At 45.3% G+C, this 23,347-nt stretch overlaps 1 protein-coding gene across 1 annotated transcript in view; it reads left to right on the top strand.

The window, feature by feature from the left end:
* The first annotated feature begins 4,259 nt into the window (after positions 1-4,259).
* MAP4K2 (mitogen-activated protein kinase kinase kinase kinase 2) overlaps positions 4,260-23,347 on the top strand; it is a 46,298-nt gene continuing 27,210 nt past the window's right edge. The window contains exons 1-8 of the mRNA XM_039366139.1: positions 4,260-4,469; positions 13,573-13,630; positions 14,832-14,922; positions 17,065-17,129; positions 20,822-20,877; positions 22,277-22,324; positions 22,463-22,505; positions 23,127-23,199. Coding sequence (XP_039222073.1) covers positions 4,374-4,469; positions 13,573-13,630; positions 14,832-14,922; positions 17,065-17,129; positions 20,822-20,877; positions 22,277-22,324; positions 22,463-22,505; positions 23,127-23,199 — 530 coding nt within the window. The 5' untranslated portion in view covers positions 4,260-4,373. The remainder of the gene's footprint in view (positions 4,470-13,572; positions 13,631-14,831; positions 14,923-17,064; positions 17,130-20,821; positions 20,878-22,276; positions 22,325-22,462; positions 22,506-23,126; positions 23,200-23,347) is intronic.

Below are 23,347 nucleotides of genomic sequence, written 5' to 3'. Positions count from 1 at the left end.
GTGGCCTTACCAAGGCATTGTAAAGTGGTATTAATACTTCGCTCTAATTCAATAATCCCTCTAATTCAAGCGTTTGAATTAGTTTACAACAATTCATTTAGTGTCCGTCCAAAGTTACGACACTGAAAAAAAGTGACTTTTGACTCTTTTCACACTTACCATGGTTTCAGCATGGGTCACGTGATCAAAATTGAGACACTTGGCAACTGATTCATATTTATGACAGTTGCAGTGTCCTATGAACGCACGATCCCCTTTTGGAAACTTCTGACAAAGTCACTGGGGAAGGCAGGTTGACTTAGCAACCGTGTTCTTAACAACTGCAGTGATTCCCTTAACAACTGTGGCGAGAAACTGGGACAAAACTCGCTTACTGCCTGTCTTGCTTAGCGATTAGGAATTTTGAGTTGTAACTTGAGGATTGCCTGTATGGCTATTTTCCTCCCCATAGCCCTATTCGTTTGAAATTATTTGTTAAACATATTTCTGTGCTAGTGCAATTAAAACAAATAGAGAAACATATGAAAGGAAAGCATAATGTGAAACACACAAGGTACCAAGAGAAAAACACTTAAGCTGATGCAATGCAGGTAGGCCTTGACTTAAAGTCATTCATTTCAACCATCATTTGAAGTTACGATGGGGCTGAAAAAGTGGTCCTCACATTATGGCCATCCCAGCATCCATCCCTGCTGAGATCACGTGATCAAAATTCCGGCGCTTGGCAACTGACGTGTATTTATAATAATATGGTTGTTAAATTGAAGAATAGCTGTCTGCTTAATCTCAAACCAGATTAAAGTGATAAAATAGTCCTATGATAGCCAAGGAAAGAACCAGATTGAGCATGATGTGCGGCTTCATGTAGCATGGTTAGATTAGGGATCCATTAATAGGCCAAACCCCACCCAATTATACTCTAAAGTGGGGGTCTTCAAACTTGGCTCTTTTATGACTTGTGACTTCAACTCCCAGAATTCCTCAGCCAGCATGGGGGAACTATGGCCCCTTGACTTGTGGACTTCAACTCCCAGAATTCATCAGCCAGCGTGCCTGGCTGAGGAATTGTGGGAGTTGAAGTCCACAAGTCATAAAAGGGCCAAGTTTGAAGACCCCTGCTCTAAAGCAATGGTGCTCAATCTTTTCTTAACCACGGACCCCCTTTAAATACTTCTTGTACCCACAGATCCCCACGACTTATCTCAAGATTTAAATCAACATTTCTTCAAGCCTTCGCAGATCTCACCCCCGCCCCCCCCCCCGTGACAACATCATGACCCCTGGACCACAAATTTGAGAATCATTGCTCTAAAAATGTGCATGCATTCAAGATCTGAGAACGCAGCTGGGGCTTAGGCCTGAATCATTCTGAGAGTGGATTTTGAGCTGTTTTGAATCCCAAACGGCTTCTGAGAATTCAAATCCTACTGGACCAAAAACCAGGAGTCCGCTGCATCTGGTGAAAATCACTGCAGCTCACAGAAGCCTTAAGTAAATATATATTTGTCCCCCCCCAAAAAAAAACCACAAAAAAAGGCTCTGGATTTTTGGCTGACATAGACTTAGCACCATTCTCCTCCTCCAGTGCTTGCTGGGAGCTGATGCTAATTTAAGGGTAATAAAATAAATAGCTACAGCCATTGCTTCTGTAATGGGGGCCTGCTCCTAACTAGGATCCTTGTTTTTTTTATTTTTTGTTTTGTATTAGTCATCTTTATTTCATCCTATCTGGATGGCAGGCTGAGATGCAGCAGAAAATGCTTGCAAAACAAACAGCAGCGGTGATAAATTAGCCAGCCATGCAATTCATGCCTAGGCTACAGTGAAATATTTCTTTTCCGGTTCATGCTGTCCTAAACTCTGCTCTGCAGAACAAGTTCTAGTTTGATTTGCAAAACTGGGAAGTCCTTAACATGAAGCCGACCAGATTTTTTTTTTTAATCCAGATTGACAACTAGCTTAGCAGCCTCTGCACGTGTCCAAATACAGGGTTGACGCGAAGAACAAACAGGATGTGCACGCAACAGAAACAGTTTCGGTATGAAATACGATTTTGTCACTCAGCAGTGAACTGAATGGATTGGGGTGGTGATATTAGAGAGAAAATTCAACAAAGTCTCTCCGTTTAAAAGATGTCTTAAATCTTATCAACGCCCCCATATCTCAGTACAAGCTGTCCTTGACTTACGACCACAATTTTCCCTATTAAGCAAAGCAGTTGTTTACGGAGTTGTGTATGGTTTTACGACCGTTAGTGCTACGGTTGTTAACAAAATCACTGCAGTTAAGTGAATTACAGCATCGTTAAGGAAATCCAGGTTTCTCCCATTGACTTTGGAAGGTTGCGTTGAAAGAAAAATCTTCATCAGGGTCCAGTCCAAGCCGGGAATAAACAAAATGGAGGTGGCTTTAGAAAGACGGTTCTTGTTTATTGAAGAGCAGAACCACAACTCTTGGGCAGCCGACCACACGGAGCTGGGAGTGGTGGGTTTTTAAACTTTCTTGGGCTTTTGTGTTTGGAGTTGTTCCTGTTCCTGTGGCATGAACTTTGACCTGAGCTTTTGAGCGTGTCCTTTTGGTATTCTGATGGTGGTGGGTTAATCCTATTATGTCCTAAAGGTCATATCCTGTTTCTCTGGGGCTGGGGCTGACGGCTATGTCCTGTGTTGGATTTTGCTGGTTCTAATCCTATCATTCTGCTGTTGTTAGTTATCGAATCTTGCTTCAAGGGATTTTGAAAGATCTTGTCTTGAATTGGCTTCTGCAGGCAGTATTTGCTCACGAATGGGGGCCTCAGTCTTCCCGAATGGGGTTATCAAATCTGCATTTCTACAGAGCTGGCCTGCTGAGTTTTTGGCAGGGTGGGGGGAAGGGGAGAAGATTTTGCCTTTTAAGCTTTGCTCCATTATTCCTTTGGGGAAACATAATCTGCCTTTTTTTTTAATTAAAAAGTTTTATAAAAATTACAATATTAACCCACCCCAAACCCCCCTCTCCCTCCCCCACTTCCCAGAGCTGAATACAAGGTTACAAATATGATAATCATAATCTAACTAACATTACCAGCTATATAAATAACCAAATCCATAATGCACTTTAACTCTCCTTTAACATAAATATAAGCAAATTAAAAGTGAACATAATAATGAGAACATAAACAAATTAATATCCTAATTATTAAACAATACAGTCCCCAAATAGTTAAACAATACTAATACTAATACTACTAATAATTTCATAATAATACTCTAAAATTCACTTGCAAGCTAAATGAAACTTTTTAGTCCAATATTCTGCCTTTTTAATATTCTCCAAAATATTTCTTTCTCGGGGTGTGTGTGTGCTGCTGCTGCGTTCCTACAGTCGCAAATAGTGATCACGTGACCGGGACATTGTAAGTTGTGGGTACTGGTTGTAAATCACCTTTTTCACTGCCACTGCAACTTTGAAGTCGCTAAACGAAGGATTGTCAATCGAGGAACATCTGTAATTTTTATTCTCAATTGTTTTGCTGTTCCTGGGAGTCAACAACGCAGGAAACCGGAGCGGGTAGGGAAATTCCAAATAGTCCTCAATTTATAAGAGGGTTTTTTTTTAGTGATTATTCAAAGCTAGACTGAAAAATGTGACTTTTGCCCGTTTTTCACACTGACAACTGTTGCAGCTTCTCCGTGATGATCAAAATTCAGACGCTTGTCAACTGTCATGTACTTAGGACGGTTGCAGTGTCCCAGGATCACGTGATTTCCCCTTTTGCTACCTTCTGACAAGCTAAATCAAGCCGGATTCCCTGAACACAACCAGGTTACTCATTTAACAACTGCAGTGATTCGCTTAACAACCGGGGCAAGAAGGGCCATTCAAAGGTCATGAAGTGAAGCCAGATTCACTTAACCCAGCCACTAATTTAACCACAGTGATTCGCTTAACAACCGGGGCAAGAAAGGCCGTGCAAAGGTCACGAACTGAAGCCAGATTCACTTAACGACCAGGTGACTAACTGCAGCGATTTCACTTAACCACTGTGGCACCCCCCCAGGTCGCAAAACGAGGCAGAATGCACTTAACAAACGCGACGGAACTGTTGGGCTCCCTTGGGGTCGTAAGTCGGGGGCTACCCCGTGTAAAGGCGCTGGGTAGCGGAGCGCTCTGCACGCGCCCAGAGGCACTCTCCGTCGCGCTGCCCGCCTTCCGAGGCGGAGGAAGAGCCCTGGGCGGGCTGCAGGCGGGGCTTGCGCCGCTCGGCTCCTCCCGGCTTCCTTCCTGCCGCTGCGGTTCCTCTCCGCCCCGGAGGCGGCGCGTTCCCCGCCTCGGCCGCCGCTGCTGGCCCCGGCTGCGCCGTCCGGCCCTGGCTCGGCGGCTGGGCGAGGACCATGAGCGCCTTGCGGGACGTCTCGCTGCAGGACCCGCGGCTGCGCTACGAGCTCATCCAGCGCATCGGCTCCGGCACCTACGGGGATGTTTACAAGGTGCGCAACGGCGCGCCCTGGGCGCACGGCCGGCTTGGAGAGGGTCCCCGGGCGCGCTTGGGAGGGGGCGATCCTGGCTGGGGTGGGGGGGCCAGGAGGGAAGGGGGGAGAGCGAGAGCGGGGAGAGGGTCTCCTACATGGGGGGGTCCCGCTGACTGGCGGCTCCCCTTCTCTTTCCCCTCGTTGGGCAACTTCTCCCAACCGCGATTTTGGAGACGCGCAACGCGGAGCGAGGAGCCCAGGCGGGGATTGCTGCGCTGTGGTGGAGGGGATCTCCCGCGTGGGGGGTGTGTGGATCGGATTGGGGAAGGGGTGTGCGGGAGGGAGAAGCAGGAAATTGTGGCCGGGCTCCAGGGCTGCTCTCCCCGGGGCGTGTCCTGGTCGCTTGTGGCCAGCTTTTCCACCGGGAGCTTTCCAAAGGGAGGGCGCCTTTTGGAGAAGGAGAGGCGAGTGTTGGCTGGGCTGGGCTGGGCTGGGGTGGGCAGGCTGGCTGGCTGGCTGGTTCCCCGGCCAAGGTCGGCTCTCTGGGGCAGGCTGGCTTTGCTACAAGTGTAGGCAGGGCGGGCAGGATCCCTCCCTCTCGCTCGCTCGGCTTTCCTGGAGTGACCGAATGACCACAATGCGCTTTTTTGTCCGGGTTGCCAGAGAGTTTGGCACGCGCGGATCTTGCGGTGCTGAAGTCTACAAAAAGAAAGAAAAGAAAAGAAAGGAAAAGAAGAAAGAAAGACGGGAGAGAGGGAGGAAGGAAGGAGAGATAGTAAAGAAAGAAAGAAAGAGAAGGAAGGATAGGGAAGGAAAGAAGGAAGAGTTAGAAAGAAAGAAAGAAAAAGAAAAAGGGAGAAGGAAGGGTGGGAGGGAAGGAAGGAAAAGAAAGAAAAAGAAAGAAAGAAAGAAAGAAAGAAAGAAAGAAAGAAAGAAAGAAAGAAAAAGATGAGAGAGGGAAGAAGGAAGGAAGGAAGGAGAGAAAGGAAAGAAAGAAAGAAAGAAAGAAAGAAGATTAGGAGGGAAGGAAAGAAGGAAGAAAGATATAGAAAGAAAGAAAGAAAAAGAAAAAGGGAGAAGGAAGGGTGGGAGGGAAGGAAGGAAGAGATAGAAAGAAAGAAAGAAAGAAAGAAAGAAAGAAAGAAAGAAAGAAAGAAAGAAAGAAAGAAAGAAAGATGGGAGAGAGGGAGGAAAGAAGGAGAGAAAGTAAAGAAAGAAAGAGGAGAAGAAAGGTTAGGAGGGAAGGAAAGAAGGAAGGAAGAGATAAAAAGAAAGAAATTTTTCAATGCAATGATTGCAATGTACGGCTGTGAAAGTTGGACCATAAGAAATGCTGAGCGCCAAAGAATGGAGGCCTTTGAACTCTGGTGCTGGAGAAGACTCCTACGAGTCCCCTGGACTGCAAGGCACTCAAACCGGTCAGTCCTACAGGAGATCAACCCCGACTGCTCTTTAGAAGGCCAGATCCTGAAGTTGAAACTCAAGTACTTTGGCCATCTAACGAGAAGGAAGGACTCACTGGAGAAGAGCCTGATGCTGGGAAAGATGGAGGGCAAGAGAAGAAGGGGACGACAGAGAATGAGGTGGCTGGATGGAGTCACTGAAGCAGCAGGCGTGAGCGTCAATGGACTCCAGAAGATGGCAGAGGATAGGAAGGCCTGGAGTTGAAGTCCATGAGTCATAAAAGAGCCAAGGTTGCCTACCCCTGGCCTGGTCTATGAACTAACCGTAGTGAGCATGTTTTCAGGAAGAATGCTTGAATTGTGCTTAGATTCTGTCTATATAACTAATGCAAGTTAAGTTTCCCAACCTTAGCAACTTTTAAACTGGGTGGACTTCAACTCCCAGAATTCAGCTAGCTGGAAGTCCATTCCTTTTAAAGTATGTTTACTGGGGAATTCTGGGAGTTGAAGTTGGCCATCTTAAAGACACACTGATGCAATGTTTTGATATCAATTCTTGGGCGATGAATCCAGGCATGCATATATATGTGTGTGTGTCTGCACGGCCCATTTCACCATCCAAGTGATATGGTTATTTGGGCATAACAGTTGACCGATCTGGCTTATTCCCAGCTCGTTAGATCATATCCAGAGTTGATTAAAATGGATCCTACCGTATAAAACAGTGTTTTCCAGTCTTGCAAGTACCTATAAGACACGTGGACTTCAACTCCCAGAATTCTCCAATTATCATGACTGGCGGAGGACTTCTGGGAGTTGAAGTCCACACATCTTAAAGGTTGAGAAAACTGCTATAAAGCAGTCCTGTCCAACTGGCATCTTGCAGTTATGCCCAAAATTTGTAACCAGTATGCTCTTTATGCCTCGACTGGGAGACTGGAAAAAGAGGCAGTTTTGCCCCATTTTGCATCTTTGACCGATTCGTTCAACTTTCTAGTCATCAGTATTGTTTTTTTTAATAAAGTTTTTATTGAGTACAAAGAAAAAAAGGATTAAAAACATTGAACATGGTAAATCATCTTTGACTGACATCTCAGTCCATGTTGTACATTAATTACATATAATATATCTATATACAAACTATCTTAACTTATCTCTTTATTTGTGACCTCCATTTTTTCCCCCTCCATCTATAAAATTTATTCCATATTCGATAAAATTCTGCTTCTTCCTGATTTTTTAATCTTTTAGTTATCCTATCTAGTTCTGCACAATACATAATTTTCTTTATTTGTACTTCCTTACTCGGTTGCTTTCCACTTTTGAGCAAATAGTATCCTTGCCGCCGTGACCACGTGAATAATTAAATATGTGTCCTCTTTATTTACATTTTTCTCTAGTATTCCTAATAGCAATGCTTCAGATTTGCATAGAATGTTTTGCCTAGTCATTTGTACTTTTTTTTTTTAATGTTCTTGCCTCTCTGAGTGAATCTAAGTTAGGTTCAGCCTGTTGGAGCCAGAGGGAAGAAAATATTATAAAATATTATAAAGCATGGGTATTTTGGAACAGATTCTGTACCACTGAAGGCAGTTGGATGAACAACTGTTGTGAAGCTTCCGTATGTTATTTTCTTTTAATTAACTGTGCATGAGATTGTGTTCATCCTTAGAAGCCTGTGTGTGGCCTTAGTTAGCATCATTACTGCCAGCAGTTATAATAATATTAGATAATCCTATTTTATGATGCTTCTGCATTTCTTTTTAGTTCAGCCCTGTTGTTTGCTGGTAAAATTGGGTTTTTTTCAGGCTGTGTTTTATTGTACAGTGTTGACTTACAACAGTGCATTTAGTGACCGTTCGAAGTTACAACAACGCAGAAAAAAATGACTGATGACCATTTTTCATACAATGGTTGCAGAATTGTACCTAAAATCAAAATTCAGACGCTCGGCAACTGACTCGCATTTATGACGGTTGCAGTGTCCCAGGGCTGTGTGATCTCCCTTTGCGACCTTCTGACACACAACGTCAAAGGGGGAAACCGTATCCCCTTAATCAACCTTGCTACTAATTTAACAAGTGTTTGGTGATTCACTTTACAACTGTGGCAAGGAAGGTGGGGCAAAACTCACTTAAGAAATGTCTTGCGTAGCAACAAAAATTTTGGGCTCAGTTGTGGTCGTAAGCCGAGGACTCCCTGGGTTTTCTGTGGCTTTGATTTTGCACTTGCAGCCTTTGACGTGGGTTTGTAAAACATACGTCAGTCCTCATGCTGAGCGGGATTTGCACCCTTCCAGCTTAATGAAAATCTGCCCCAGTTAGGCTTCCGTCTCACAGTGTAATCTGGTGCTGATTTAATTGGAATTAAGACCTATTGAGTTCAATGGGACCAGCTGCTAGGTGGGGGGGGTGCTTGTTAGTCTCTTCAGATTGCTGATTGGCATCTCCTAATTATTGCTGGAAGAGGATGATGGGCTGTAAAATCCAGTAGGGCAGAGGCCCCCAGTCTTTTGGGCCCCAGGGACCGGTTCCGTGGAGAGAGGTCATCCATTCTCTGTTCTGTTCTATTCCTATTCCTATTCTATTCCTATTCTATTCTATTCTATTCTATTCTATTCTATTCTATTCTATTCTATTCTCTATTCTATTCCTATTCCTATTCTATTCTATTCTATTCTATTCTATTCTATTCTATTCTATTCATCCATTCTCTATTCTATTCCTATTCTATTCTATTCTATTCTATTCTATTCTATTCTATTCTATTCTATTCTATTCTATTCTATATTCTATATTCTATATTCTATATTCTCTTCTCTTCTCTTCTCTTCTCTTCCATTCCATCCCATTACCATTACCATTACCATTCCATTAATTCATTACCTATTCTACCATTCTATTCTATTCTATTCTATTCTATTCTATTCTATTCTATTCTATTCCATTCCATATTTTCTATTCTTCTATTCTATTCTATTCTATTCTATTCTATTCTATTCTATTCTATTCTATTCTATTCTATTCATATTAATATTCTATTTTATTCTACTCTACTCTATTCATATTCTATTCTATTTTATTCTACTCTACTCTATTCCTATTCTGTTCTGTCCTATTCTATTCTATTCATATTCTATTTTTTTCTACTCTACTCTACTCTACTCTACTCTACTCTACTCTACTCTACTCTACTCTACTCTACTCTACTCTATTCTATTCTATATTTCTATTCTATTCTATTCTATTCTATTCTATTCTAAACATTGCCGCAATTCACTTAACCACCTCCTTGCTTAGCAACAGGAATTCTGGAGGAATATCTCTATTTGGGACTCTAACCAGGATAAAACAGGATGCCAGTTGACTTGGCTGTGTCATCAAAAGATGTTTGAATCCAGCTGAGATGCTGTGAGAATCAGTGTTGTGGTGGGATGGGCTGAGGTCGCAACTGAACCGTGGTTATTAGCACAGCCCGCTCGTCTGCCTAGCTAACCCGGGAAACTGGATCCAGGATAGCAACTGCTGAGCCTGGATGTGAAAGAGCCACATTTTTTTCTTTCACACCTCGTGGTCTCTGATTGTGGCTCCTTTTTGACACTAATAGGGAGGGACAGATCCGGCCTCTCGTTCTTCTTTATATCAAAAGAGAATAAAACAGCTGTTTCCTGGACATTTTCCCTCTCTTTCCCCCCCCTCCAGCCCTGGACAACAAACTGGATTAGGAGTGGCCTTGCCTCTGTTTGGATCCTGGCTAATGCCCGCTGTGCAAACATTATTCAGAAACCAGCGTGGCATTTCCTGAGATTCTTAATTCAGGAATAGCTTAGGGCTGGTCAGCTGGCAGCCAGGACAGCTATTTTCAGCTCAGAAATGGATCGACTGGGTCAAGTCTGAAAGGCAGGTCTTTCTCCCGTGGCAGGAGGAATAACACTGGATAAGAGGGAAGGGCAGGTAGTTCTCGACTTTCAACCATTCGTATAGCGACCGTTTGAGGTTGCCACAGCGCTGAAAAAGTGACATGACTGTTTTTTCACATTTGCAATCGCTGCAGCATCCAAGCTAGAATTAAGGAGAAACTTCCTAACAGTGAGGACAATTAACCACTGGAACAGCTTGCCACCAGAAATGTTGGGCGCTCTGTCACTGGAGGATTTTAAGAAGAGACTGGACAGTCACCTGTCTGGAATGGTATAGGATCTCCTGCTTGAGCAGGGGCTGGACTAGAAGACCCCCAAGGTCCTTTCCAGCTGTGTCCTGATTCAGACATTCAGACAAATTTCTCCTTAGTTCCAGCTTGGTTCTCTTCTTGATTCGATTCCACCCACTGCTTCTTGTCCTGCCTTCAGGTGCTTTGGAGAATAGGTGGAACCCCCCGCTCTACGTGGCAACCCCTCAAATATTGGAACGTTTCTGTCATGTCACCTCTGGCCCTTTTCTTTGTTAGTCTAGCCCAGGGGTAGGCAACCTTGGCTCTTTTAGGACTCGTGGACTTCAACTCCCAGAATTCCTGAGCCAGTCGTGCTGAGGGGAAAGGGAGAGGTTTCCAAGCTGAGCCACGCTGGCTCGGGAATTCTGGGAGTTGAAGTCCACCAGTCATAAAAGAGCCAAGGTGGCCTACCCCTGGATTAGACAGCCATTCGGCTTCCTACTTGAACAGGGGGTTGGACTAGAAGACCTCCAAGGTCCCTTCCAACTGTGTTATTGTGTTATTTTTGTTGGTCTTCTCTGTACTCTTTCTAGGGGGTTAGGGACGCCTGTGTTAGTGGACCCAAATGGCGGTGCTTGGAGGTGAAATCTACCCAAGCGAAGTGCTGAAGAAGGCCTCTGGATGGCTTTTGCCTGTCCTGCACCTGCCTTTAAATTTCTTTCCTGACCTTCCAAGGCAGAGTCACAGACATTTGCTCCCTGACCTTCATTTCAGGAAGCTCCAGACATCTTCTGGAGCAACCAAGGAACGCCACCTCAGCCTTTTGATCTCCAGCGTCCAACGCACAACACAAACCGATGCTGCAAGAAGCCGTTGCAAAATTGCCTTTTGAACAGCTTGCCCAAGGCTCTTCATCCTCCCTGCTCGGATGGCTCTGGGTTATTTTGCGAAAGGAGAGGCAGTTTACAACAGAATACCAGAGCTGGAAGGGGCCTTGGAGGTCATCTAGTCCAACCCCCCTGCTCGGGCAGGAGACCCTATACCATTTCAGACAAGTGGCTGTCCAGTCTCTTCTTAAAAGCCTCTACAACTTGTGGAGGCAAGTTGTTCCCCTGATTACAGGTTGTCCCTGTTCTGTTGCTAAGTGAGACCGTTGTTAAGGGAATTTTGCTTGATTTTATGACCTTTCTTGTCATGGCTGTTAAGTGAATCACTGCAGTTGTTCAGTTGTTAAGTGAATCCGGGCTTCCCCATTGACTTTGCTTGCTGGAAGGTCGCATCACCCCGAGACGCTGCAACTGTCATAAATAAGAGTCAATTTCCAATTTGGGTCACCTGACCATGGAGATGCTGCAACGGTCGTTAAGTGTGAAAAAGGGTCACAAGTCACTTGTGTCGGTGTGTGGCTGTAACTTCGAACGGTCACTAAAAGAACTGTTGTAAGTCAAGGACAGCCTGTAATTGTTTTCACTGTCAGAACTTGAGCAGGAGGTTCAATCAGAATAGATTTGGAAGGGACCTTGGAGGTCTTCTAGTCCAGCCCCCTGCTCACGCAGGAGACCTTATATAAGGGCTCTTCAGACTGGGCTCTTTTATGGCTTGTGGACTTCAACTCCCAGAATTCCTCAGCCAGGCACGCTGAAGAGCCCTGTTCTAGATTTTTCCAGACAATTCCCCTCCCTCCAATGTTGTCAATATGATTAATTCTATTAACAATTAATTCTAATAATTTTAATAATCTTTTCTAGCTAGGTTGATTTTACAGCGTTGTATTTATTTCATAAAAAGCAGGGGTCTTCAAACGGGGCCCTTTTAAGACTCGTGGACTTCAACTCCCAGAATTCCTGAGCCAGCTATGCTGAGGGACAAGGGAGGTTTCCAAGCTGAGCCAGGCTGGCTCAGGAATTCTGGGAGTTGAAGTCCACGAGTCATAAAAGGGCCCAGTTTGAAGATCCATCCCAGAATTCCTCAGCCAGGCACGTTGGCTGAGGAATTCTGGGAGTTGAAGTCCACGAGTCATAAAAGGGCCCAGTTTGAAGACCCCTGGCCCTAGACCATTCCGGACAAATGGCTGTCCGGTCTTGTCTTAAAAGCCTCCAGCGACGGAGCACCCACGCCTTCTGAAGGCAAGCTGTTCCACTGGCTTTGTCCTCCTTCCTCTTCGGTTGCATCACACAGATGCTTTGCGGCCTTGTGCCTCACACCCTTTGTGGTGGTTGAGCTGGCTCAGCCAGGAAGTTGCCTGATTGCTAAACAGAATGGGATCCATACGAAGAGGAGTGTGTTTGTGTGTTGTGGTAGCTGGCTGGACGTGAGCAAAGGAAGCCTCTGTGCTTCTCTACCGCTTTCCTATTTTAGTGCGGTCTTAAATTAACCGGGCCTGGAAACCTAGAGTGTCTGTAACCGTTCAAAGGTACAAACGGCGCTGAAAAAAAGTGACCAATGACCATTTTTCACGCTTACGACCGTTGCAGCTTCCCCACGCTTGGCGTTTGACTCATATTATGACGGTCACAGTAACCTGGGGATCATGTGTTCCCTTTTTGTGACAAAGATCGCAAAAGGGGATCACAGGACCTTAGCACACAGCAGCGGTCCTAAGTACGAGTCAGTGGCCGAGCCTGTGGGTTTTGATCACATGATCATGGGGATGCTACAAAGGTCGTGAGGCTGAAAAACGGTCATAACTCACTTTTCTCCCTGGCATTGCAACTTTGAACGGTCACTAAACAAACTGTTGAAAGCCTTTATGTCGGAACAAGATATGGTGCAGGCAGGCAGGCAGGCAGGCAGGCAGGCAGGAAAGGAAGGAAGGAAGGGAGGGAGGAAGGAAGGAAGGAAGGAAGGAAGGAAGGAAGGAAGGAGGGAAGGAAGGAAGGGAAGGGAAGAAGGAAGGAAGGGAAGGAAGGAAAGAAGGAAGGGAAGGAAGGGAAGGAAGGAAGGAAGGAAGGAAGGAAGGAAGGGAAGAAGGAAGGAAGGAAGGGAAGGAAGGAAAGAAGGAAGGAAGGAAGGAAGGAAGGAAGGAAGGGAAGGAAAGAAGGAAGGAAGGAAGGAAGGAAGGAAGGAAAGAAGGAAGGAAGGAAGGAAGGAAGGAAGGAAGGGAAGAAGGAAGGAAGGAAGGAAGGAAGGGAAGGAAAGAAGGAAGGGAAAGAAAGAAGGAAGGAAGGAAGGGAAAGAAGGAAGGAAGGAAAGAAGGAAGGGAAGAAGGAAGGAAGGACCGACCTGCCAGGAAGTTCAGAGTCTGCCCTCATCCTTCACAGGAAGCAAATTCTTTGGGAATGAGTGTTACCCAGGGTGGAACCGTGACAGCAGAGCATATGGTAAGGTAAAGTAAAGCTGTCCAGGCTGCTTTTACCCCACTACTTGTGACTGACATTAGGATGCATCTCCGTTTCCGAAGCCACAGAGCGTATGGCAGGAGCGTGAAAAAGTTGGAGCAGGAAAGGTGAGGGGCAAGCGAGGAACCCCCGCCAAGAATCCCACTAAATCTGTTCTCCCAAAGGAAAGCAATGCAGAGACCCTTTCCTGGAGGACCCATGTCTTTCATTATCATCTGGTTCTCTCCGTAGGGGCGAGATACAGACACCGGAGAGCTGGCAGCCATTAAAATTGTGAAAATCGACCCAGGTAAGGGGCGATCCTGGTTTTTGTGGTTTCCCCAAAGTCGGCGACTTCTCAGTACCACTCCGATTTTAGCTGTTCAAGAAAGGCCAGATCAGGAAATAAACCCCCACGAGGATCTCAGGGTTTCTACTCCGTGGTAGGCCTGCTTCTCAGAATCAGAATCAGAATCAGAATAGAGCGGGAAGGGGCCTTGGAGATCCTCTAGTCCAACCCCCTGCTCAAGCAGGAAACCCTATGCCATTTCAGACAAATGGCTGTCCAGTCTCTTCTTAAAAACCTTCAGTGATGGAGCGCCCACAACTTCTAGAGCAGGGGTCTTCAAACTTGGCCCTTTTATGATTTGTGGACTTCAACTCCCAGAATTCCTCAGCCTGGCACATGTGCCTGGCTGAGGAATTCTGGTTGTTGAAGTCCATAAGTCATAAAAGGGCCAAGTTTGAAGACTCCTGCTCTAGGTGGAAGCTGTTTCACTGACTGATTGTTCTCACTGTCAGGAAATTTCTCCTTAATTCCAGGTTGCTTCTTTCCTTGATCAGTTTCCATCCGTTGCTTCCTGTCCTGCCTTCAGGTGCTTTGGAGAAGAGGTTGACCTATTTTCCAAGGCGCCTGAAGGCAGGAGAAGAAGCAACAGATGGAAACTAATTAAGGAGAGAAGCAACCTGGAACGATGGAGAAATTTCCTGACAGAGCAATCTATCAATGAGATGAGTTGTCTCCAGAAGTGGTGGGTGTTCCACCCCTGGAGGTTTTTAAGAAGAGATTGTGCAGGCATTTGTCTGAAATAGTATAAGGTCTCCTGCTTGAGTAGGGGGTTGGACTAGAAGACCTCCAAGGTCCCTTCCAGTTCTATTCTATTCTATTCTATTCTATTCTATTCTATTCTATTCTATTCTATTCTATTCTATTCTATTCTATTCATTCCATTCCATTCCATTCCATTCCATATTCTATTCTGTTCTGTTCTATTCTATTCTATTCTATTCTATTCTATTCTATTCTATTCTATTCTATTCTATTCTATTCTATTCTATTCTATATTCTAATTGGGGTACGTCTGGCCTAGTGAAGAGAAGGACTGGGGGTGACACGATAGCAGTCTTCCAATATGTGAGGGGCTGTCGCCAAAAAGAGGGGGTCGATCATTGTTGAAAGAAGACTCCCCCCCCCGAGAGACTGACATATTTATTCCATTGGGTCTTCTTAGGAGATGACATCGGATCCATTCAGCAAGAAATCACCACCCTCAGGGATTGTCGGCATCACAACGTTGTGACGTATTTTGGAAGCTATCTCAGGTAGAAAACTCCTCCTTCTGGAATAACACAACGGGAACTTGGAAACGCTAAGATTTAACTTGAGCATCCGTTCTCAGCTTTGTCAAAACTAGCGGGTAGCAAGTTGGGCACAGTAATCGTCGCCTAATTTCTACAGTAAAAAGTTAGGAAGTCCATAATGCAACTCTTCATTTTCCAATCCAAAAAGGCCTTTTTTCCCCTTCCCGAATCTTCGATGCGGTGAAATGTAGCTCCTCTCCCCACATGCTCAGAGGCACCCTTCTTGGGACCGTCCTGTTTCCAAATCTCTGGAACCGCCAATGGGTCATAGAAAGTGCAACACAATCCGTGCAGTGGGTGCGCTCGTGCCAAGCTTTGCCCTGCCAAAGTGCAAGGGGTAGGGATGGGTGTGTTGTGGGCGCTTTCCCAAAATGGACGCCACTTGCAAAGCCTCCATTCTCCGGAGCTAATGGATGAAGTTGAGCTGAGCTCACCTCTTCGTCACGCACACCCGGACTCCGTCTTTTTAATACCGTGTTTCCCCCAAAACAAGAACCAACTGGAAAATAAGCTCTAATGCATCTTTTGGAGTAATAATTAATAATAAGACCCGGTCTTATTTTGGGGAAAACATGGGTATTTGCTTCTGATCCCGTTGCTACAGAAGTCCACACCCTCATTTTATTTTCTGATGACAGCTGCAAGGTTTGTGAAGATCTTTATTGGAAATTAAATGGACCCCAGAAACTGGTGCTTTGCATCAAAGTAAGACATTATCCCACTAGGCATTTTTGTTTTGAGTTAAACATTTTGGACCGGGAAAATTAAACGGGCATGGCTGCTTTAAAAGACTGGGTGCATTCAGGAACAGGAGCATAAAGTTAAGTTGACCAACTTTTTTACAATGAAAAGGAGGACACAAATAAATTGAAGAAAAATAATATCGTAAATAAAAAAAACATTTTATGCATTGCAACCATAATACAGACAACTTGCATGTGCAAAGTTTGCCAGCCGGGTGTTTTGGGGCGCTCAGCAGCAATTCCTATTGGCTTTCCAAAGCCAATAGTGGGAGTAGCACAGCTCATGCAAAAGTTGAAAAAGAAAATCAAAAAAAAGGTGCCGGAACGCCGTTCTGAGCATTCTATGAGAGAGAAAAAAAAGCCCTGCAGATTAGTCTTCAAATATCGAAAAGGAGGACATGTAGGAGGACACTTTTCGAGGGAGGACAAAACTCACAAAAGGAGGACTGTCCCCCCCCTCAAAGGATGACAGTTGGTCACCTTAATAAAGTCTCTTGAGGCCAATTCCTTCTTTCATTCAGCAATTGCTTGAAAAGTTTGAGCAATTGCCAGGCAAACTCTCAAGACCATAAAGTGGTTGAGGTTGCCCTGGGAGGAACGTGATGCTCCAAGCCAATTATTGTGGCATGCAGAAACATGGCTTATGGCCTCCCGCAATCTTTAAATCTAGGGCACTGTTTCTCAGTCCCAGCGAGCTTAAGACTTCTGTTGAAAACTTCAGTTTCCAGAATTCCCCTGCCAGCATGCTTTAAGAGGGGTGGCCTTCAACTCCCAGAATCCCCCCATCAACATGCTTTAAGATAAGGGGATGCCAACCGCAGAATTCCCCAGCCAGCATGCTTTAAGAGGGGTGGATTTCAACTCCCAGAATTCCTCAGCCAGCATGCTTTTAAGTAGGCTGGCCTTCAACTCCCAGAATTCCCCAGCCAATGTGCTTTAAGAGGGGTGACCTTCAACTCCCAGAATTCCCCAGCCAGCATGCTTTAAGAGGGGTGGACTTCAACTCCCAGAATTCCACAGCCAGTGTGCTTTAAGATTGGTGGACTTCAACTCCCAGGATTCCTCCTTCAACATGCGTTAAGATGAGTGGACTCCAACCCCCAGAATTCCCCCGTCAACATGCCTTGACATGGGTGGACTCCAACCCCCAGAATTCCTCAGCCAGCATCCTTTAAGATTAGTTGACTTCCAGAATACCCCCGTCAGCATGGGAATTCTGGGAGTTGAAGTCCACACACCTTCAATGCTGCTGAGATTGAGAAGCATCTCACTCAACCCGCAAAGCTCTTGCTTTGCCCAAATTACGATGTGTATACACCCTGTGCTCCATTACATATTTCCCGTTATTTCTGGATTTTAGGAATGATCGGCTGTGGATCTGCATGGAGTACTGTGGAGGGGGATCCCTGCAGGAGATCTACCACAGTGAGTTTCTGCCTGTTGGAGGAGGGAAGGGAAGGGAAGGGAAGAACTTAGTGTTCTTTTGGGATCCATTCCTCAATGGGTCATAATTTTAAAAATGTAGTGGAAGTGGTGGAGAAGGCGTTAGTAGCTTACATTTCTGGAATCAGCCTAGATTCCAGCATAATCTGCTGAAGGGAACCTGTTACGTTAATGCCAAGGTGGCTGGCTTTTTCTGAAATTGTAGCACAGATAGTCCTCGACTTACGACCACAATCCGCAATCTAAGTGAGATATTTGTTAAGTGAATTTTGCCCCGTTTTTTGACCTTTCTTTGCTGTTAAGTTGTTAAGGAAATCACTCCAGTTGTTTGTTTAGCAACACGGTTGTTAAATGAATCCAGTTCCCCCGTTGACTTTGCTTGTCAGAAGATTGCCAAAGGGGATCACGTGACCTCGGGACACGGCGACCGTCATAAATAGGAGTCAGTTGCCGAGCATCTGAATTTTGATTTGGAAAACAGTCCTAAGCCGCTTTTTTTCAATGCCGTTGTCACTTTGAACGGCCACTAAATGAACTGCTACAAGTTGAGCTACCTGTATTAAGTTTGCGCTCAGCCCGTCCCCCCGCTGGTATCTAGAAAAGCTGGAGTGCTGTGGATGATGGGTAGCCCCACCTCTTCAGAGAACAGCTGGTTAAGGAAAGGAATAGAGTGACACGAAGCCCAAACGGTTCCCCGATCAACAAATGCTTGCCCTACATTACAGAACATCAGTGACACTAAGCAAGATTCTAGTCCTCGTGGCTCTGAATCTGTTGTATGAGGGACGCCGAGGTGCTTTCCGCTGCTTTGTCAGCCGATCTGGGTTCAAGAATGTATTTCCCCCTTGGAGTCAAACCTAGAAATAAATAAATATATTCAGATACTATTCCAGGATGGTTTTGTGGTAAAAGAAGAGGACACTTCTCCTGTCTTCAGTTTGAAATCGTATTTTTTAATTACATTTTTTTTTTTTTAGGAGAAGAATTATAGCTTGTGGGTAGAGCAGCATTTGCATACAGGTGTTCCTAAATTTATTCCCGGGTAAATCCCCAGCTTGCCTTGGGCGAGACCATTTTTTCCTTAGCCAGCTGTTCTCCGGAAAGGCGGGGCTGAGGCTCCCATCATCCACAGCCCCCAGGCAGGCTGGAGCTCCACATGTCTGAAGTTCAGTGTGGTTGGGAGGATCACGCCAAGAACGAAGTGGCATCCAGAACTCCGTTTTAATGGAAGGCCAAGAATTCATGGCCGGAAAACTGGGTGTTTATTTTAGCGTATGAAGAGAACATGACGAAGAGCAGTAAGCATATACACACACAACCCACGTAATTATATACAGAGTTCTACAGAAGTAGGGCAAGAGCCTCACAACTGGATGCCCAGTTCCGCTACTCAAGGGACAGCCTCTTGGGCTGGATGGGGCAGGATTTTTAAAAACTAGAGCGATAGCGACTAAAAGTTGGACAAGAGATAGATGCTCGTAAGTCATGGAGATTCTCAGTCCTCCAAAGGTGCTTTTTCGAAAACCAGAACTGGAGTTTGTTTTTCCCTGAAGATGTTTCCCTTCTCATCCAAGAAGCTTCTTCAGTTCTGACTGGATGGCGGGGAATGGAAAGGATTTATACTTCTTGCAGACAGCTGGTCATTTGCCTTCTTTTAGAGAGTCGTTGAGGCCACTTGGAGGTTTATCTGTATCCTCAGGGTCATTTGAGTGGTGCAACTGTGTGTGGGACCTTTTTGCAAGTGCTGAAAAGACTGTGTTGTAAACACAACGAACACACCGAAACGTCTTTCAGCAGTTCCAAGAAGGTTCCACGCCCATTTGCACTATTCAGGTGACCCTGAGGGCACAGATGAACCTCCAAGTGGCCTCAACGACTCTCAGAAAGAGTACTAAACGAACAGATGACTGCAAAGAATATAAATCCTTCCATCCTTCACCGGTCAGTCAGAACTGAAGAAGCTTCTGGGATGAGAAGCAAAATGTCTTCAAGGAAAACCATAGTCCACCTGCCTTTTGAAAAAACACCTTTGGGACGCTGGGAAGGAAAGCCAGCTGAGTACCTTTGGGCCAGCCACTCTCTCTCAGCCCCAAGAAGGAGGCAATGGCAACCCACTTCTGAAAAAACCTTGCCAAGAAACTTCAGGGAGAATTGGACCCAACTGGAAGAAAAAAAAAAATTGCAGCTGGGAGATTAAAGCCTTTGGCTTTGCCATCTATTTCCCTTCTCCCCTCAGCTCACAGAAACAAACTTTTCAAGGATTCAGCCTTGCCTAGTTGCCTTTTGGAAAAATTTACTTCCCTTTTTTTTTTTTGCTCTCGCTGCCTTGCGTGCCCGGAGGGGGTGCAAATTTGCAATGGTGGAAAAGTTACAAAAGGAAGTGATGGTTGCATGGCGGAGAGAAGTAAAAAAAAATAAAAAAAACAGTGCGGCTTTGCCCCGTGCAGAATTTAAACAAATGTGCAAATGTGGTTGCTCTGAATGAAAGGGATTCAAGTGGATTACAGTGTATTAATACGAGGCCTCCCTCCGTGAATTAATGCCCCCTTTGTTTCTAGGGGGGAAAGTTTGGGAAAACGCTCCAAAAAAACCGCAGGATTCTGTCATTTGAAATTTAATCCCAAAATAATGGAAAGGCGCAAGTTTGGAGGTCATCTAGTCCACTTGGCAGGATTTGGGGTGGTGAATGGCCAGAGACACCGAAGCACAAGATTAATAGTTATTAGCAGAGGAATAGAGTCAAGATCACGTGAAGTTCTAGTGCCGCTTTACAAAGCCTCAGTAAGGCCACACTTGGAACAACTGCATCATTTTGATCACCACAGTCTAAAAAAGTTGTTGAGATTCTAGAAAGAGTACAGAGAAGAGCAACAAAGATGTTCAGGGGCCTGGAGGCTAAAACATATGAAGAACGGTTGCTGGAATTGGGTATGTCTAGTTTAACGAAGAGAAGGACAAGGGGGGACATGACAGCAGTATTCCAATATCTCAGGGGCTGCCCCAAAGAAGAGGGAGTCAAGCTATTTTCCAAAGCATCTGAAGGCAGGACAAGAAGCAATGGATGGAAACTAGTCAAGGAGAGAAGCAACCTAGAACTAAGGAGAAACTTCCTGACAGTGAGAACAATTAACCAGTGGAACAACCTGCCTCCAGAAGCGGTGAATGCTCCAACACTGGAGGTTTTTAAGAAGAGACTGGACAGCCATTTGTCTGAAATGGGGTAGGGTTTCCTGCCTGAGCAGGGGGTTGGACTAGGTCACTTCCAACTTGACTATTATTATTATTATTATTATGAATCATCGCACAGTCAGCCAGATGTTCAGACTGGATTTGGCATTTTGTCTACCTATCGAGTCCTTACCCAGGACCTGGGATAGGGAGATGTGGATGTTTGATGGTATTACAGGTATTGTCGCAGGATGGAAGCAGTTCCTAGTAAGGCCGTCTTTTGCAATTGACTACTACTACTACTACTACTACTACTACTACTACTACTACTACTTCTCTTCTTCTTCTTCTTCTTCTTCTTCTTCTTCTTCTTCTTCTTCTTCTTCTTCTTCTTCTTCTTCTTCTTCTTCTTCTTCTTCTTCTCCTTCTCCTTCTCCTTCTCCTTCTCCTTCTTCTTCTTCTTCTTCTTTTTCTTTCCTAGGATAATTCAGTTTTCTCTTTTTCAGGTACTGGGCCTTTGTCCGAAAAACAGATTGCCTACGTCTGCAGGGAAACCCTCCAGGTGAGTGTATAGATGGAATTCCAGGACTGATAAACAGATAGTCCTTGATTTACGGCTATTTGTTTCATCATGAAAGTTATAACAGCACTAAAAAAAGTGACTTGTGATTGTTTTTCACGCTTAACGACCGTTGCAGTATCCCCATGGTCGTATGATCAAAGGGATTCATATTTATGTCCCAGAGTCACATGATCTCTTTTGGCAACCTTCTGGCAAGCATTGAGGAATTCAGATTCGATTAGCGACCGTGTTACTAATTTAACAAGCGCAGTGATTCACTTAACAACTGTGGCGAGACAGGTCGTAAAGTGGGCAAGGCTCACTTAGCCATTGTCGTGCTTAGCAACAGAAATCTTCTGCTCCATTGGTGTCATAAGGCAAGAATTATCTGTCATTATAACTTGCTTGCGCACCGTTGGGAAATGTTTCTCCACACCCTCTTCCCGGGGTGTTTTCCTGGTCTGCCAGTTGAGGGTGCAATTTCCTGGTGGTCTTCCATCCTCTTTCTACCCAGCCCAACTTTGCTCGGCTTCTTGAGGTCAGATGTGTTAAGCTGAGTTTTAATAGGAGATTTCCACAGCTTGACTCAGCCGTTGAGCTTCTTCCTTTGACCCTGACAAATAGCAATTGGATCTCAGCGGTACACACCTTTGAGAGGAAACGGTGTTCAGTTGTGCATCCTGTTCCCTTCCTGCCTTCCTGTAGCAGAGATAGCTACAAGGCCAGGGCTAGAGTGTGGGTTGTTGGCTGTGTGGGGGTTTTGTGCATTCAGGCATTCAGGCATGTGTGTGTGGGAAGCTGGGAGAAGCTGAACTGATTGGTTTAGAACAGCGGTCTCCTAATTTGACAACTTTTAGACTTGTCAACTTCAGCTCCCAGAATTCCCCAGCCAGCATGCTTTAAGAGGGGTGGACCTCAACTCCCAGAATCCCCCAGCCAGCATGTTTTAAGGGGGTGGACTTCAACTCCCAGAATCCCCTAGCCAGCATGCTTTAAGAGGGGTGGACTTCAACTCCCAGAATTCCCCAGCCAGCATGCTTTAAGAGGGGTGGACCTCAACTCCCAGAATCCCCCAGCCAGCATGCTTTAAGAGGGGTGGACTTCAATTCCCAGAATCCCCCAGCCAGCATGCTTTAAGAGGGGTGGACTTCAACTCCCAGAATTCCCCAGCCAGGATGCTTTAAGAGGGGTGGACTTCAACTCCCATGCTGGCTGTGGAATTCTGGGAATTGAAGTCCACCCCCTCTTAAAGTGGGAAAGGTTGAGAAACAGTGCCCTTAACCAGTCTGGGTTTATTCAACAAACCACGGGTTAATCCATCATGCAAACCTGGTTGAGTCTCCGTGCCTTTCTGACAAACTGTCCCAATTGTCGACTTTTATCCCCGTTTCTCTTTTAGGGACTTCACCACTTGCATACCAAAGGGAAAATGCACCGAGACATTAAGGTGAGAAGGTTGGGTTTCGTCACTTTGACATCGCTTTTTAAAGCTGTTTGGGGGTTCCGGGCGGGAGAAGACCAGAGCGTTCCCCCCCAAAATGGCCGTCTCACCTTCGGCCTCTGAACCCTTTTCTCTCTCTTTCAGGGGGCCAACATCCTGCTGACGACCAACGGCGAGATCAAATTGGGTCAGTTCCTCTTCCGGGTTTCCCTTCCGGTTCAGCCTCTCGGTTCAACCTGTTGGTTTTTTTTCTGCAGGGCAGGTCAAAAAAGTCAAGATGGTGGCTGTGGTCAGGCAGCTGAAGCCCCACCCCCTTTGAATAGACAAGGCATGCTGAAAAGGGGCGTGGCTTCAGCTGCAGGACCACAGCCACCATCTTGAATTTTTCACACTTTTTCACAATTTTTTCACCCTCTCCCCTCCCCAATATAGACTTCTGAGTTTAAGGTATCCTGGCTGGGATTGTCCTCTACTTGTTTAGTTTAGTTTAGTGACCGTTCAAAGTTATAATGACTGGACAGCCATTTGTCCGAAATGGTATAGGTTTACCTGCCTGAGCAGGGGGTTGGACTAGATGACCTCCAAGGTCCCTTCCAACATCATTATTATTATTACTATATTATTATTAATTATTATTATTAATAATAATTATTATTATTATTATTATTATTATTATTATTATTACAACGCACGTGCTTTTCCAAACAAACATGGAATATCCCGCTTGGCTTTGTAGTCGTTTTTGGAAACCCCGGGACTTGTTTCTCCAGGTCTTCTGCAATTATTCCTCCTCCTCTCTCCTCCACAGCGGATTTTGGGGTCTCGGCAGAACTGACAGCTTCGGTGGCCAAGCGAAAATCGTTCATCGGAACGCCCTATTGGTAAAACACCTGTGTTGCTCTGCGACAGGAATTGCGTAGGGCCAGTCTAGAAGGACTAGGGGGGACATGAGAGCAACTGTTCCAGTATTTGAGGGGCTGCCACAAAGAGGAAGGGGTCAATTTATTTACCACTGCAGGTAGGAGAAGA

Source organism: Crotalus tigris, unplaced genomic scaffold, assembly GCF_016545835.1.
Source record: "Crotalus tigris isolate CLP2741 ecotype Arizona unplaced genomic scaffold, ASM1654583v1 scf7180000020245.1906669, whole genome shotgun sequence".
Taxonomy (NCBI): Eukaryota; Metazoa; Chordata; class Lepidosauria; order Squamata; family Viperidae; genus Crotalus; species Crotalus tigris.
Note: the sequence above shows the minus strand (reverse complement) of the source record. Positions and strands in the feature narration are given on the sequence as shown.